The following is a 16,562-nucleotide window of genomic DNA, read 5'->3' on the forward strand; positions in this document are numbered from 1 at the left end:
AACCGAGCGTAGAACACAGCATCTGCAAAACTGATGAGACAAGATCTTGAGAAATATAATGACTGGATCCAAAACCTTCAGATGAAACTTGCATCCGTGTTTTTTAGTTTTAGTTTTTTTGAAACACAGAAACCCTACATGAAAAAAATAGAACACGAATAAACAAAATTGCACTGTATGACACAATCCACCTGAGAAGTAAAATTATATATATAAGAAAAAACTTCTCATCATGCATATAAAACAAACTTTTTCAATTAAAAATGTTTGTTTAAAATAATAAGAAATATCTGCAAATGGGAAAATTAAAATATAACTAAATTTAAAAGGAAAATAAGTTAATTTTTCTTCCCCCAGTGGAAGATATTTTCCTATATTTTAATAATAAACTCATTTAATTTTGATAAATTAATCAGAAAACAAGACTTACTATCTTATTTCACTTCGCCTCAAGTAAATGTATCTTGATTTAAAGTAATCTGAAGTCAACATAAAACTAAATCTATTTTTTCCTATTGTTAATGACTCATCAATGTATGTTTAATAATAATAATAAAAAGTTGTGAGCTCATAATTTTTTAATCAAAATCTGGTGAAAATGGCATACTTCTTTATGGTGATTTATGCAATAATTCTCCAATCATTTAGTCTGCTTAAACCAGCCACTGGAATCCCATGTTCATCAAAATCCATTTAACAATCATTGCTCTAAATATTGGCTTTGTCCATGTTTAGATATTTGTACTGGAAAACAGGACAAACATACTATTTAAGGAATGTACTTTTTTAGTGGGGCTAATATAAATCCAAAATTCACACAGCAAAGGTTTATTGAACTCACCTCTCAAATGCAGGTGTGAATGCTGAAAGTTGACTTCAGTTTGTAGTTCCATTTATAGCCAAACTAAGCATGAACGGAACTGAATTTAGCATTGTAAAACATGACTGACAGTCATTTCTGCTGCTTTTTAAACATGTCCAATATGTGTTTCTGAGTGCATGTAAAAATGGCACTCCATTTCACTGGTCAGTAGGTTTATGTGACAGCCAATAGGGACAGAGTGAATCCCACTTTCAACAGAGAGAAAAAAAGATATAGAAAGCGAGATTCTGGGTAGAATGCCAGGGCATTTCACAATTCTCACAACTTGGCTTCATGGTCTGAAAGCCCAGACAATCTCAAGAAGCCATTTATTGTGCATTCTGCACACGCACAGCCCTCCTATATTCTCCCATTATATCGCTCTCTTCTTTGAACTCAATATTGTCACCTAAATGTGTTTTTTGGCTCATCTTCCTGATTCCCAGACTGTTCCCGGACGTGTCTGCAACAACCGTGACAGCCGACACATCAAAACAGCCGCCCTGATACTGTAAGACTAGTGTCTAAATGTTGAGGAATGTAAGCCTCTTGGTCTCGCAAACACACAGGTTTATACTCATCACAGATCACTGAAACATACATCCCAGTGCCAGGAAAGATGGCGTGGTGCAAAGAAAAGGGTTTTGGAGTGTGTGATTTCCATTTGTGTGTGGGAGTGTTTGCGGCTGGGGTGGGGGGTATGTGGGGGTGTTTGTTTAGCTCGAGTTATGTTTATTTAAGGGAGTGTGGGTCTTCATGGCAGAGGGTCCTAGAGGTGTAGTTGTGTAGGAGTGAGTCTGTTTGGTAATTTTCTCTAGCCTATTACTGTGTGTGTGTTCTCCAGTCTGTTTACTAAATGCAAATGTGTTTTGTGCTTGAACAGATTGTGCCTGTGCCATATTATGCATCTGTGCGTGAGCGGGTGCGTGTGAGTTTGACCCTTACTGTTCTCAGTAGTTAGGGCAGTAACTGCGTTGGTTGCTGTGCCGTCAGATTTGACCTGGCCATTCTCAAAAGCATAGCCCTCAGTCTCCTGCAGCTGCCAATTCAATCCAAAGAGATGCATGGCTATGGAGAGAGACACACAAGAGAGAGAATGATCACTTACAAATAAAGGAATTAAGAGACATTGTGGAACACTAGGATAATGCTGATGTGGCTTTAAAACCCCTAGGTTTGACCACAATTTACCTTCACCCCTATGATTTTCTGGTTCCTGGATATGACTTGGGACCTTCCTTCAGTGTCTAAGGGATCTTTATTGCCCATCAGGTTATTCATGTGATCACTTAGAAAAGTAACAACACATCTTTCCTTAATGAGCTATATGATTTCATGATTTATTAAAGCAGCGCAACATGATTGGGACTAGTTACATTCTAAAGATTAACACCTAAAGTATCAGCAAAAGTAATGGTGATACTTGCCTTTATAAATTACTAAATGCTACTTTGAAAACACCACTAATATTAGAAAAATAATCCCAATTGTTATTTTTGTATGGAATGTTGCAGTGTTTGTTGCTGATTTATCTAATCCCATCATTACTTTTTAAACTCATGTGCCCTCATACTCTTTAATCAAAACTGTTAATGTCCCCTGCCCTCACAACAACATCTCTTCCTTGATGTGTACACAGGCACAGGGCAATAAAACTGTTTTACGACCAGATGAGCTTCAATCCCTCTCCTCCAGTAATCTGTCAGTCACATGAAACGATCACATAAATTAGCAAACGACAATGAACTAACAATCCAATCAGTTCCTGATGGACAAAACATTTTGTTTCCTCGTTCCATAAGCTGTTTCACTTGGAAATATGACAAAATAGTGAAAACTCACAATCAGTGTAAGGGGTATGGTTTTACAAGTAATGCAAGTTACGTAATCCGATTCTTTTTTAAGAGTACCTATTAAAGTAACTAAGTACCGTAATTAGTTACTTTTTATGGAGTCACGCAATACTGTTATACATTACTTTTAAAAGTAACTTTCTCCAACTATTATTGATTCATGGTCACCTTAAAGATAAATTCTAATAAACAATTTTAAAAACTAATCAGAGAGATGTTGTGTAATCAAGCCCCTATAATGACCTTTTGAAAGAAAAAAGAATAAAAAGAGCTACATGTCTTGTACTGATTTGTGTGTGCATTATTTTACAGTTTACTGTTCATTTGTTATGTGTCAAGTGAGAATACCAGTTTATTCATCAAAGCTCAAGTTTTTAAGCTGTAATAGCTCTAAAATGCTATAGTGGCCTTGGCTGTTGAATTTGGTATTAGCGACAGGAAAGACTGTGCTGCTGTGCTGTGGATTAATATGTTTAGACAGCTGCTTTGGCTGTTTCGTTTCACTTGTTCCTGAAATGTCTGAATGTTCTTACCAAAGTGTGCTTGTGTGGAATTGAAGCATTCAAAAATCACACTTGGCCCGTATATTTGTGACACGAGGTTCAGTTCAGGTGTGGCTAGAAACACAGCTGGCTACATTTCAGGGTGAGCTTTCCAAACGTTCTTTCACGGATTCTGCAAAAGGCCCCTGTGGGTAGCATGACGACCTGGGTGAATCAGCACCCATTTGAGTATGTTTCGTTTCCCTGGTGATGCCTCTAAAGCACATGTTCGGAAAGGTCATACAGGATAGTGTACAATCTGAAGGATTCTGTAGGAACTAAGCCATCATGAGGCCTCATTCTTACATGGGGAACCAGTTGGCTGTAAACTGAGAGGAAGTACAGTGAAATGTCAAGGGGTTGACAAAAATACTGCTCAAACATACTTGTAAAGGAGGAAAAGGCAGGTTATTCATTTTGCAGACACTGAGAAAAACACTGCAGCGATTTGTGGAGACCTTCTCCATTTCAATCTTAACCCTTTCTGGATCGATCTCATAACATTTACATTGTCAACCTTAAAGTGACAGTTCACCCAAAAATGAAGATTCTGTCATCATTTATGTAGTTCAAAAGAATAGATGTTTTGAAGGACACTGCTCTTTTTATGAAGTGACCAAGTGACACAGTGACCAAGACCTGACCAAGTATCAAAAGTATTCATTGCATAGCAAGAAAAACTCTCAAAATGTTTTGTGTTCAGCATAAGACTGCAATACATATAAGTTTAAATCAACATGAGGGGGAAAAAATACATATTTTCATGTTTAGTTGAACAATTACTTTAACTACAATGCCGTTTACAGCCTTAATCTAGTGGTAATTGTGATGTCCCTGTGATTTGTGATATCATTAGTTGGTTTTGCATTAGTACGAGAATCTCATAGGACATACTGTATATGTACTGTATGTGTGTGTGGTAGCTGTGCTGAGGTGGGCTGCTCTGAGGGGACAGGATGATCCTCTCTCTAAGTAACAGCAGTGTTAGCTGCAGACGTTGGCACTAATAAAGGTAATTTAGACCTGCCAACAACCCCCACTGGGTCTCTTAATGCCCCAAGAGCACACACACAACCTCCCCACATAAATCATTCCCCTTCTCTCTGTGCTTGTGTATTTGAGTGTTTACTTGTGTGCATAAAGTTTCTTATGTGTGCTTGTTATATGAAACTCTAGGCTTTGCTGGTATTCCTAAAATGCGTAGATAAAGTGTTTGTAGCATTATACAACAAAAGCGCAGCGATGACACGGAGCATTAATGAGAAGGCTAAAGACATAGAAGAGTTTATGCACGACAGAGTTTCATTAAAGTATTTGAGCAGTAATTGGCTTATAAAATTCCTTAAGCTCAACCTCTAAAGTCTTGCCATATCTTTCTTTCCGGTCTCAATCTTTCTCTCTCATTAAATTAGATACCCGCTGGGCCGGCCTGTTCACGGAGCAGCCAATGTCCAGCACTCTGACCTTAGCTGAAGCAGGGGGTTATGGGAGAGTGGGCGGTATTGACTTCTCCGGCAGAAAGACGGCCACCCCCTGCTGATCTGATCGAGTCGCTCGCCGACACCCTTTTGAGCAGGCTGCTCCATTAACTTTCGGCATCGTAAACGAGGAATGAATAAGGAAGTGCAAAGTTTCACCTCTGTTACAGATTCTTATTGTTCATGAAACAGTTCCTTGATGGTCAGTTGCATTCACTTGTTGCAATATCTGAAAACGAAACTAATGTGGATGAATAAACAATCTTAAAGAGATGATAGAGGATGGGCACACTTGGATCTTAGAGCCGCAGGGCATTCGGGAACGATCATGCATGTGCATGGAACACATCCAGGCTATTAGAATACAAATGCGCCAAGTGAAAAATAAAAGTTCTCTCAGCAGACAAAGAATGTAAATTGGCTGTTAGGTTTATTTCTCATTTCTTTTCCCTCGGTTGTCTCGCGAGTGCTAAAACAGCTAAAGGTGGGCGAGATCATGGGAGGTGGATCGCTTTGTTGATGAGCCCTGGGAACAGAAAGGCGATGAATGATAAAGCTGGCTTCAGAGAAAGACCAATTCTACATGGGGTGAGTGGAGAGAGAGTGAGAAAGAGAGCGAAAGAGGGCAATGGAGGGAAGCACAAAGCCTGATCAGTTTGGAAGTGGGCCGCTACTGCCTCAGGTGTGTAAAGAATGAATAAGATCGCAAGGAGGAAGAGAGAGTTTTCACCAGGGCAGGGTTCACTTGCAGAGTGGTGAGAATTACAGTTGAACTAAATGCAAGGCAACTTATATGAGGCAGGATTGGCGGTTATGTAACCAGTGGGACTCGCAATGCTATCGAGAACCCAGCGATGCTTCATCTTAAAATACAGCTCCATATTTCTCACTCTGTGTCACTTCTGATCATTAGCAAGAGGATGGGGAAACTGGCTTTTTGTGACTCAACGAGAAACTATTTTCAGAATTAGTGGGAGAAAAACAACAGCAAGCAACACCAACAGAACTGAGAAAAATCATGAACCGTTCCATTTAACTGTGAGAGAGATACACCAATGGACAAAAAAGACTTTCTGCAGCAATAAATCAAGGGCAAAACCAAATGTCCTTCCATCCCTCAGGGTGCTGTGTTGAGAGGAGAGCTGCTGACAGACTGTCCCCTGAGCATTTCCAAATCACCCACACAAATTACCTCAACTCTCACCATCCTTATTTACGATCATTAACCACTTACTGCAAAGCACCAAAGCTGCATTTTTCCATACCTATGTATGAAGTAAATAATAATAATATATATTCAGAAATTGTATCAATGCCAATCAAAACTAGCTTTTTTTAATGCAGGGTGAACAAGGTATGCAACAGATTTCAAAAATGACTCTTAATTATTCTAAAATCATTTAGCAAAAACATAAGTGGGAGGACAAAGCAGCTCACTAAACTGTAAAAATAAGAGTGCACTGTGGAAAGACTGAGTATTTTCTCCAGAGCATCACTACTCATTCATGGAGACATAAACCTTATGAAAAAGTCCGTCTGGCTCTGCCTAAATGTACAATGCTTTTCAGAGGTGAGAAAAGCTGTGAAGTATTTATGGACAGCTTCTCCGTCTTTTAAAACAGGACTGAGGAACTCTTGGCATGCCATGCTTCCTTTGGCTGGTGTTTGGTCCACTGGGGTCCCTTCATGAGTTTCTCCAGTTTTTGGCCTCAATGCTCAGAGCAACGTTTAGAGGCCATCAGCACTCTGTTCAGAAGATGCAACTTGTTCACCAAGGAGCATCACATTGTTTTAATAAAGGGAATAGTTCAGGGAAGATTGGTATACTTCTTGGTTGACAAGTCATGCTTGCTCATGAATGCACAAATAATTTAACATATTTTTGCTTTGGTAAATAAAGAGTTGAATTGGAGATAAGGTATTTAGTACAAATAAATAAATAAATACATAAATAAATAAAAATAAATAAATCTAACATGCAGTAGATGCTGAAAAAACCAAAGTATATGCAGGATGTGGATAATTATTGTGAAGAACAATGATAAAAAAGGGAACAAGTATGAAATTAAACCTGCTGGAAAGGCCTATGTTGCCTTCCATCAGGGTTTGTGCTGCATCAGTTTCGCCACAGAATTTCTTTTCAAAAAGCTCAGGGAGCAGTTAAATGAGTAAAAAAAATCTGGTCTCAGGCCCATTCAGTTAACCTGTCCTTCTAGTGAGATTTTAGTGGCGGTTAGAGGAGCCTCTCGACATGCTTGAGGCATTTGGGTGGACTTCCATCCAGTATTAAAGCCATCCTCAGAGGATCTGGTATTGATCGAGCATTCATGAAAAATCTCTACGTGGCTATGTTACCCCTGTTGAACAAGGACAGCGGGAGAGAAACCTGATTTTTCCGTCCGCTGTCTGTCTTGTTGTGTGGGTGTGGGCTTAGTGGAGATGGCTGGGGTCTGACACACCAGATGGGACTGACAGAGAAGAGGCTCTGGGTTTTCTTAGTAGCTGGAAGAGCTGCTGATGCTAAGCGAGCGAGGCATTGTTTGCTGTGTGAAACCAAAGAGGAGGATATGTTCTCCATCTGCAATGTTGACAGTGTGAGACACTGTGAGACCAAGACGCTGCATACATTGAACTCGTTTTACTCGAGCTATAAAGCATTCTAGAGCATAATTAAAGACATCTACCTGCAGAAAAAAACATCACATCATCAGTTTTTACAGTTTGATGTGAACCTTACCAGAGTTTACTTCGTAAGATGTGTTGCTTGTCATTGTTATGAATCAAATATTACAGTTTTCTCCTCTTTTTTATACATACAAATATTCAAAGAGGCCATTAATTAGGATATAGCTCAGGATACAGGATAGTAATACAGCTATTTTTTCACTGGCACTGCTGTTAGGAAACTGATGTGATGTGTGTTTTTATGGCCCTGCAGGTGGATAATATTCAATTACATTGCCTTGTAAGCAAGTATAATTTAGGTATTCTCCTGCGAAAACTCTGGCCTATGTTTAAGCACATTGGCTCGTTTTTAAGATAGCAGTTAATTCCTTCGATTTAAGTAGTGCTGCTTAAGCATTGTCAAACTCTTTAAGTAGGTCTAACTTATTATTAACCTAAACTTTATTAATTCTGTGCAGTAATTTGGGGGGAACAGAAGTAATTTAGTAAATGAAAACTCATTTGGTAAATCTATTGGCAAGCCCATTTGTGCAAACATCTTGAACAGGAAAGAAAAAGTGCTGTAACATTGTTCCATTGTGTATTCCCATAACATCAGTCGTTTGATATAACAGGCTTTGGAACGCAAATTTGGAGGGATAATGAGGTCTGATAATGAAAGCTGGGACAGGACAAGGAGCAGCCACAGATAAAAGAAAGTGAGAAGAAATCTGTTTTCGGGCTTGTTAATGCTTGGCCCCTACAGGGCACTGTCATGATTAGCTCTCCATATATTTCCATAATTTCTGTGATGCTCTTGAATGTCCTGCTGTGTGCATCTTCAGGAATCTCAAAATGCTGTAATGATCAGAGCTGCTGAGGGTCTGGCCAGAGACACCCCGCTGCTTGTAAGCAAGACACGGTACAAAAGCTATCTTCATAATGACGCTGATAATAACTAACAACTATGTCACGCTAGGACTTTGAAAAACAACATTTCAAGAAGTCGCATGATGCATTTCTTCCTGAAAACTTTTTACTTTGCACGAACAGGCCAAATAAGCTGATATCATCTCATAAGGCGAAGATACAGAATGAAAGAGATGGTCATTATGGACCAATTATTTTGAGACCCTGGGTGAAAACTGTAATCTTGCTCGCTTTCAGTCTCTCCAGATGGTTGTGATCTCTGCTCTATTAGCAGCTGTATTGACAAAAGCAGCAGACCTGGCTGTGGAGTGTCAGTAAATAGCACTCTGGAAGCTGCTGAACTGTCTCGAATACAGTGGAATAATTAACTCTGAAATGGATTTGGCTTCCTCTCTAAAGAGCAAAATTAGCTTTTGTTATTCAGTCACTCTGCTTGCTGATCACGCAGAGAATCCAACTGCTTTCTTTAAACCTGTTGAACACAGCTCTAGCGCTGCACAGGCTTTAATACTGGACTGATCTCGTCAATCCCAGAAGCGAAAAATGGAACTACAAATGACTTCTCTCAACGTGACACAAAAGCGGACAATACTGAAAGGCCGCTGACTGAACAAATGCATTCCTATTTGGATGTTAAAGGGACTCACTGATGCCGTCCTCTCATCCCTTTATGACTTTATGATAAAAGAGGGCTGTTGGATGTCCACAGCACTGAATAGGTTTGGAGCAATATTGCACTGAGAAAGGAAAAGGAGGGCACTTCATTTCCTTTTATTGACTTTGGAGAGCAGTGTTGTCGTCACCAATACAAAGAACTGTGTAGCCTGTCTGTATGTATTCTCAGCGTCTGATGAGGTAAAACCTCTCGTGTAAATGTGACAATTTCTGCTCATGTTGTCCTTTAAGGGCAGTTGACTGGATCATATGGAACGTTCTGTTAATTGTGTGTGTGTGTGTGTGTGAAACCAATGTAGTTTGGTCTACAATGTTATCATGGTATAAGGTTCCATTTTTTAGCTAACAATTAAGTTGCATCTGTTCATATTATTTAATTGACCAGCGCTAACATAAACTAACAATGAACATGCATATTTTTATCAACATTAACAAAGATGAATAAATTCTGTAACAAATGTAATGTTCATTTTAGTTAATGTTAGTGGTGTTGGGTTGGTGTTGTAAAGTGTTACCAATATCATATAATAGCAGTGATGATGATCATGCACTTTATTTAATATACATATACATACATATACACACACAGTATGTGCACAATTATTATGCAAGTTGATATTCTGATCATATTGTTTTTAGTGAAAGCAGATTTTACCAATTCCAAACAACATTAATCTCGATGCCTACTATTAATTTTGTATTTAATTATTTATAAGCAGTTAATGCGTATTTTCTTCTCCACCTGAAATATTTCTTATGGGCATTTAATCATTTTTGACTTTTTAGTCTGAGATAAAAACTCTCCTTTTTTGTGGCAAATATACCTGTAAAAGAAAACGTGCTTTATAATTATGCAAACCTGAACATAACAAGTTTTTTCCACTTCCAACCTTGGACAATTATCTATCATCTATAAATGATTAAATTCAAAATGAATAGTAGTTATTAAGATTTAAAAAAAAACTCAGAACATCAACTTGCACAATAATTATGTATGTATATATACACATAGACACTGTATATTTTAATTCAGCACTGCATTTACACATTTAAATTGTATGTTTTATAACAGTACTTACAATGCAGAATTTAAATAATTATTTTTACATTATAACAATGAGAATGAGGTGTTTTTTGTGTTACAGAGTGGTTTCAGGATGCAAACAGATAAATAAAAGTAATTCTGATAACAAGCTTAAATTTCTCTATGAGTAGTTTTTCCCCCTTTTGATTTCGATGTGAAAAATGCTGTGTTGAAGGTATTTGTCAGATTAAACCACATATAACAGTTTAAAGTGGATGGATGATATTTCTGAAGATTAAGCATATCTTCTTCTTTAAGCTTACAAAAGAACAAAAAAGTCCAGTTCTGTTTTGGAAATATAGCTGTAAGAAAGCCTGCATGTTATATCCATCTCCCTCTCCTCCCTTTCTTTCTTGATGTGCTCCCCTTCTCTCTTCAGTAACAGAGCCATTACAAAATTGGCCAGGAGTAAAGAACAGTCACATTACAGCAGAAGAGTGCAGTGTGAACTGAAGAAAAATAAACAGATGTCCAATGCCTGCTGTATTACTGTCTCTCCCATGCGGTTCAACAGAACCATCGTGCCTTTGAGACAAACCAGCCCACCTTGCAGAGCAAAACAGCATCATTCACAAATCCTCTCATCAGCGTGACATTTGTATGGAATGAGGAAACTACTGGCTCCATTCAGAGAGGAAGCTTAAACAAGGCTGTCTACATTTGGCACACAGTATGTGATAAATACCGAATGAAAGTGAACTTAAATCCATGACGACGCAACAGGAAAACAGGCAAAATGTTTGTCTGTCGATGTGACCGCATTCTGCTACTATGGCTACAAATGCTACATGGACAACTGAGGAGTTGACTGAGTAATACACAGAAATTAGCAGTGGTTCCCATGGCAATGGAATTGACAAAGCAGTTGATTTTTAAATAGTACTCAACAGCCATTACAGCACTTTGCAGGATTGCTCGGGGTAACCTGAATGAAATTATAGCTACATAAACTTACAAAAAACTCAGGTGCTAGTAAATATTCTGAATAAATAAGGCAAAGTGGTTTGGGGGACATGATGCTCTCACTTTATTCAGGAGCTGTAAAGTGTAATACATGTATTTTGTGTTGCCTGAATGACTTCTGTCTTAAAGGGATACTGTGGTTCATCTTCAAGTGCTGGTCCCCATTGACTTCCATAGTTTGGAAAAAAAACACTGCAAGTCAATGGGGACCAAATTAAGGTGATTTATTTCTTTTTAGGAAGCAATAAATCATTATATATATATATATATATATATATTATATATATATATATATATATATATATATATGAACAAAATTATTGAATTATAGTTAAATAATTCAAGGTTTCAGGGTTGCCTTGGCATTCAGGATGCATAGTGTTAAAGTAATCAAAACAGAAAGTAGAGGATCTAAGACTATTTTAATCTTAATAAGTGGAGGTATTTAAACAATTTCAGAATTTGTTTTTATCTAGTTAAATTAAACTGTCAGAAAACTAATTAAAAAACTCCTGAAAAAAAGAAAACTAATATGAATAACATATAAAACTAGTCAACTTTACTAATCAACCATATAAAGGGGAGACCGGGTTGATTTGAGTCTGTGGGGAAGCTGAGGGTGACTACCTTAAATAAAAAGGGTGATATGACCACACATATTTGAAAAGTTCAGCATTTTAGCCCCGCTGTGATGAAAGAGGCCTAATATTTCAGAATAATGGGTAAATACATTTAAGTATTGGTATGATCCAAGGACTCATGCTTTTTGTGTCTGAATAATTACTGACAAATCTGAAACATCACTGCATATGTAAGCATTAGCATAATATTAGCTCTAAACTGCTGGATCATGCAAGTTTGCTAAAATGATAAGTGTTACCTAGGGTAAGTTGAGCCAGTGGCGTACTCCTTCTTATGATTATAAAGTATAATTTTACTGTAATTCTACATGATATTTCATTAGTTTTAGACCAAGCATTTTTGATTTTGTTCTTTGTTATGGACTTGATTGTGTACTAAAATTTTTAATAGGCCTTATTAATGAAAACTGGCCTTTGACGTTTTTATGAAATTGCATTTCCCTGCGACATTTATAAGTGGGATGTGGAGCACTATTAGCCCATTTCTGCGAGGTCAGTTGCAGTCTTTTTGTTCAGAATTTTTTTAATAATTGTAAAAATATCTTCAAAGTCAACCTATTGTCTTGAGCCACAGGCTGGGAAACTCCCTTTATGAAAGAAAGTCCGTCACAAGACTCTCACACAGATTTTTAGAAGTCATTTATATTGAAATTCTCTTATTTTGATATAGCACAAGGTGAAAATATTCAGATTTACTTCAGTGTAATCAGTGGCATAGTTTATATTTTGTAAAGACATTTTTAAAGCAGGTTTTTTTTTTTTAGATCCAAAGTGATTATTCCCAAGGCTGCACCACATCCTGAAATAATATACATATTTAAGGTGGACCCATTACTGTCATGTGTTCACTTTAAAGACTTTAAACTCCCCCCACTCCCTACTATAAAGCATCAGGGTTTCACTTACCAATGCAGTAACAGAGCAGTACAGAGAGCAGTATGGAGACAGCCATGGCACTGAGGGCCGTGCACCTCCATGAGCAGTACTTAGAGGACTTCTTGAACTTGAAGGCGCTGCGGGAGAGTGTGTTACGGGGCAGGGGCCGGGTCGGGGGCGAGTAGACCGCCCCCGTGGCCATGGTGTAGCCTGGCGTGGCCGTGCTGAACAGAGGAGTGGTGCCAGTGCCCGTCTTAAAGAGAAAGTGCCTGAAAGAAAGAAAAAGAGAGAGACAGAAAGAGAAAAGCGATTAACATTTTCTCTCATTTTAAAAGATAGACATTTTAAACTATTTTGCATTGAATAGCTTTAGGCAATAAAGATTAATGCTAAGAACTTGTAAGATCTGATACAGTTCATAAAATCAGAACCAGTTTTATTATTTTTTATAAGCATTTAACAATCACATCTACAACTATTCACGGAGAGCTCTATATATTAACTCTAAATGAGTTTAAAGGAATAGTTTCAGCAGCACAGATTGTTCACAGAGAAGGGCGCAGTACAGGAAGTGAGGCGTACAGCCCTCCCAAACTGCCCTGCTCCTGTACGTCTCCCGCTAAGCTACTGTCACCCTCTCCTGCTGATTGGCACTTAAAGTATGATTGGCTAACAGAAGACCTTGGCATGTGGTAATTATGCTGGGCAGATATTACCAGCCCTTTCTGTTTGCTTGAACACCACAGAGAAAATCTAGCCCTCTTCACTTTTCAACCTTTACCGAACACATCTCAATCAAAGCCCTAGTGTTTGACTTCCCTTTTAGCCTGCTGTGTTTCTTTGCCCAAATAAAAGTGGAGAAATGGGAAGAGTTGTGTGCGAGCGCGTGTGAGTGGCACTTTCCACTATAAATCTGGAATCAGTTGATTGGACTTGAGAGGCGGAGGAAAAAGCTTTTTCTAATTAAAAATCACCAATGGTATTGCTTCATCAGCAGAAGAGGAAAAAATTACTGTTTTTTTTTTTTTGCATTGAAAGATCATATTATCCAAGATGTAGGAAGTGGGAAAAACACAGGTCTTATGTTCAGGTTTTACACTTTTCATAAAAAAATTAATAAATAATTTGTGTTTAAATGTATAGCTCAGGACACCTTATGGCAACTTCCATCCAGCTGACTTTCCTTATATAATGTCAATGTATTTTTCTAACAGTAGTAATGTTTAATAGATTTTTTGGGGGAGTGTCAACTTTATGATATGTGTCTATACAGAAATTACCTGTGAAAAACAAACCTGAGAAACATTTACTGGAGATAAAAAAAGTGAGAAATCTCCCCGGTCTCCCCAGTACACATATTAAAGAAGGCCTAGACATAACCCTCTTCCACAACATGAATTCCCCTTCCTTTGTTAAACAAAACATCTCACAAGCTTGCAGAGCTAAGCAATTCTCTAAAACTGCATGGTTGTCTGTTCGATTGCATTCTTTATGTTGACAGAATGACCCATGAAGACACTGAACAATGGAACAAACAGATGATTCGAGCTGCGATATCAAATAACACTGAGCACTAAATCCAATTAGCGAGACAATTCGACAATGTCTCTGCATTCTAATGCAGCGATAGAGAGAAAGAGAGACAGCAAGAGAGAGAGAGAGAGAGAGAGAGAGAGAGAGAGAAACTGTGCTCTTGTTTTAGTGCAGTAAACAGTTGCTGCCAACTCACTTTTACTCTAACATTATCAGTCAACCCAATCAAAGCCAAGATGCTGTGCAAGGCATTCAGGATTTAATCTAGTAATGCAGGAATATCTAAGAATTAGTCAAATTAAAATGTTAAAGGCTGTGTAACTTGATTTATGCAAGTGGTGAATCGATTAGCATATTAGTGGATTTTTATTGCAACTTAATTTAAAGCAATTATTCCTAAGAAAGTTCCAGTGTCAGAAGCGGCTGCCAATCAGGTGCCTCTAGATAATTTGCATTCATTGGCTAACCCAACAAGGAATGCAAGAGATATAATAAAGGAGGTTGGGACGGTGCATGACTGCTTTGTCTAAATTCAGTTGGCTGAATATGGGACCTTGGCCATTTGGTTGGCTCAGCACTGGCCTTCTGTTTGAGGGGGTCTGAGATGGGGTGTGGGTCTGGAGATTTAGCACTTTGGTTGGCTCAGTGTTGGGCTTGGCATCAGCAGCTGGCACCAAGAGAAGACTCAGGAGCACATACCCGTCCCCATAGTCGCCCTCGTGGCATACGGGAGGGAACACATCCATCTCTATTAAGTTGTCATGCCCGTTTTCAAGAACTGCTTGCTTTGCTAATTTTCTACATGAGAAACACAAACAATTAGAATAAAGGTCGTCAGTGCTTTCTGGTGATGAGACAGTCAAGGTATTTCTAATTATGAGTTTGGCAGCAAATCCACAGAGAAAGAGCTTCCCAGACAGCAGTCTAGAAATCATAGCTGAATGTACCCCGAATGAAAGACAGACCCGCACACATGAAAAGACTCATAAAACAAGTATACTGCAGTTTTATGTTCCATGTGTCAATCCGTTTTCCTCTAAATGGAAGCACTAACATGCTCTGATACAGAGGTATATTTATTATGGCGAATAGAGCCACAGAATTACTCGAGCACACTCAATGACTGTAAAGTGTTATTGGTAGGCTCTCTACATCCACTATGAGCTAAGTGTGAGAATATATTAATTACTATACTTCCTCTACATTGAATCTCTAGAGATACACATAATCTGAAGCAGTGGTTTTCTATGAGTGTATTTTTGCTGCGAAACAACTGAGCATCTGTGACAGCGGAATTTGAAGTTGTAGAGAATAGCCATAAAACTCTATCAGTAAATTTGAAGTCACGGACAAAAGTTGCAAACTTGTCAATCACTTTTGCATCATATTTCACACAGATATGTGGTGCAAAAGGGAGAGTATATATATAAGATAACTTTCTACAAGTGTGCAAATCTCATTGCAGGAATTCACATACTAATTTTACATTGGTACAAAATTTGTCCGTTGCTCCACATTTTTGATGCAGGTGTGTGAATGTGTTTTGCACCATATTCACTGCAGTAATAGTAGCAAAAACATGTCAGCATATGAGTTTCTTGATTGTGATTCATAGAATAGAATTTGTGCACCTGCAATGAAGGATTCAAGAAGTTGTAACTGTTGTGTTGTGTTTGTGGGCGAGAGAAAAATATCTTCAAGTCTGCAACTTTTGTCTGACTTCAATTTTTTCTGATACACATGTGGCTATTTTCTACAACTACAAATTCTGCTGTCACAGACACTCGGTTGTTTTGCACCAAAAATACTTTCATAGTTTTCAATTTGTGGGTCGTGACCCTGAAATGGGTGGCAGATCTGGTCTGGTAGAGCTGCAGGCAGCAGGGGAAAGCAATGCTAAAAGGTCAATAATAAAATGCAACTAACCATGTAATTATGTGTTATTAGGATGTAAATATAGGCTCATCAACTTTTATGAGGGAGAAAACAATTTTTCCCATATCTTGTTATCTCATTGACATCAAAGGCCATGCGTGCTCCTCTTGGAAGCTAGTTAAGTTATCAACATAGACAGCTTGTGTGACAAGCCTTCAGCCTTAAAAACCATGAAAAAATACAAGATAAAGGAAAATATTATCCAGACTACATGAAATTCAGGTTCACTTGGTTTGTGCTGACCACAATGTGTTTCATGAGTCCACACTTAACATATAATAAATAGAGTAGAGGTTATGTGTATTTGGCGTGCTGTCTTAGGTGAGGGCTCTGAGCTCGAGATTTTGTACCCCCCAACCGCCACCCCCACGACAGGTTAGTACAGAAATAGTTGTAAGTGTGGAGAAGGGGTGGCGGAGGGATTCCGGAAAAACTGCCAAGGAACAGAGGCAAGTCTGCTGTGTATATATACACACCTTTAATTGTCACTGAAACACCAGGCTCTCTCTCCACCAAGCAACGATTC

The 16,562-nt window shown here is 38.3% G+C and overlaps 1 protein-coding gene across 1 annotated transcript in view; it reads right to left on the bottom strand.

Moving 5' to 3' along the window:
• tenm3 (teneurin transmembrane protein 3) overlaps positions 1-16,562 on the bottom strand; it is a 265,306-nt gene that overhangs the window by 83,898 nt on the left and 164,846 nt on the right. The window contains exons 6-7 of the mRNA XM_026260629.1: positions 12,599-12,837; positions 1,808-1,930 (exon numbers count right to left, since the gene is read on the bottom strand). Coding sequence (XP_026116414.1) covers positions 1,808-1,930; positions 12,599-12,837 — 362 coding nt within the window. The remainder of the gene's footprint in view (positions 1-1,807; positions 1,931-12,598; positions 12,838-16,562) is intronic.

The sequence above is a fragment of the Carassius auratus genome, unplaced genomic scaffold, assembly GCF_003368295.1.
Source record: "Carassius auratus strain Wakin unplaced genomic scaffold, ASM336829v1 scaf_tig00215565, whole genome shotgun sequence".
NCBI classification, from domain to species: domain Eukaryota; kingdom Metazoa; phylum Chordata; class Actinopteri; order Cypriniformes; family Cyprinidae; genus Carassius; species Carassius auratus.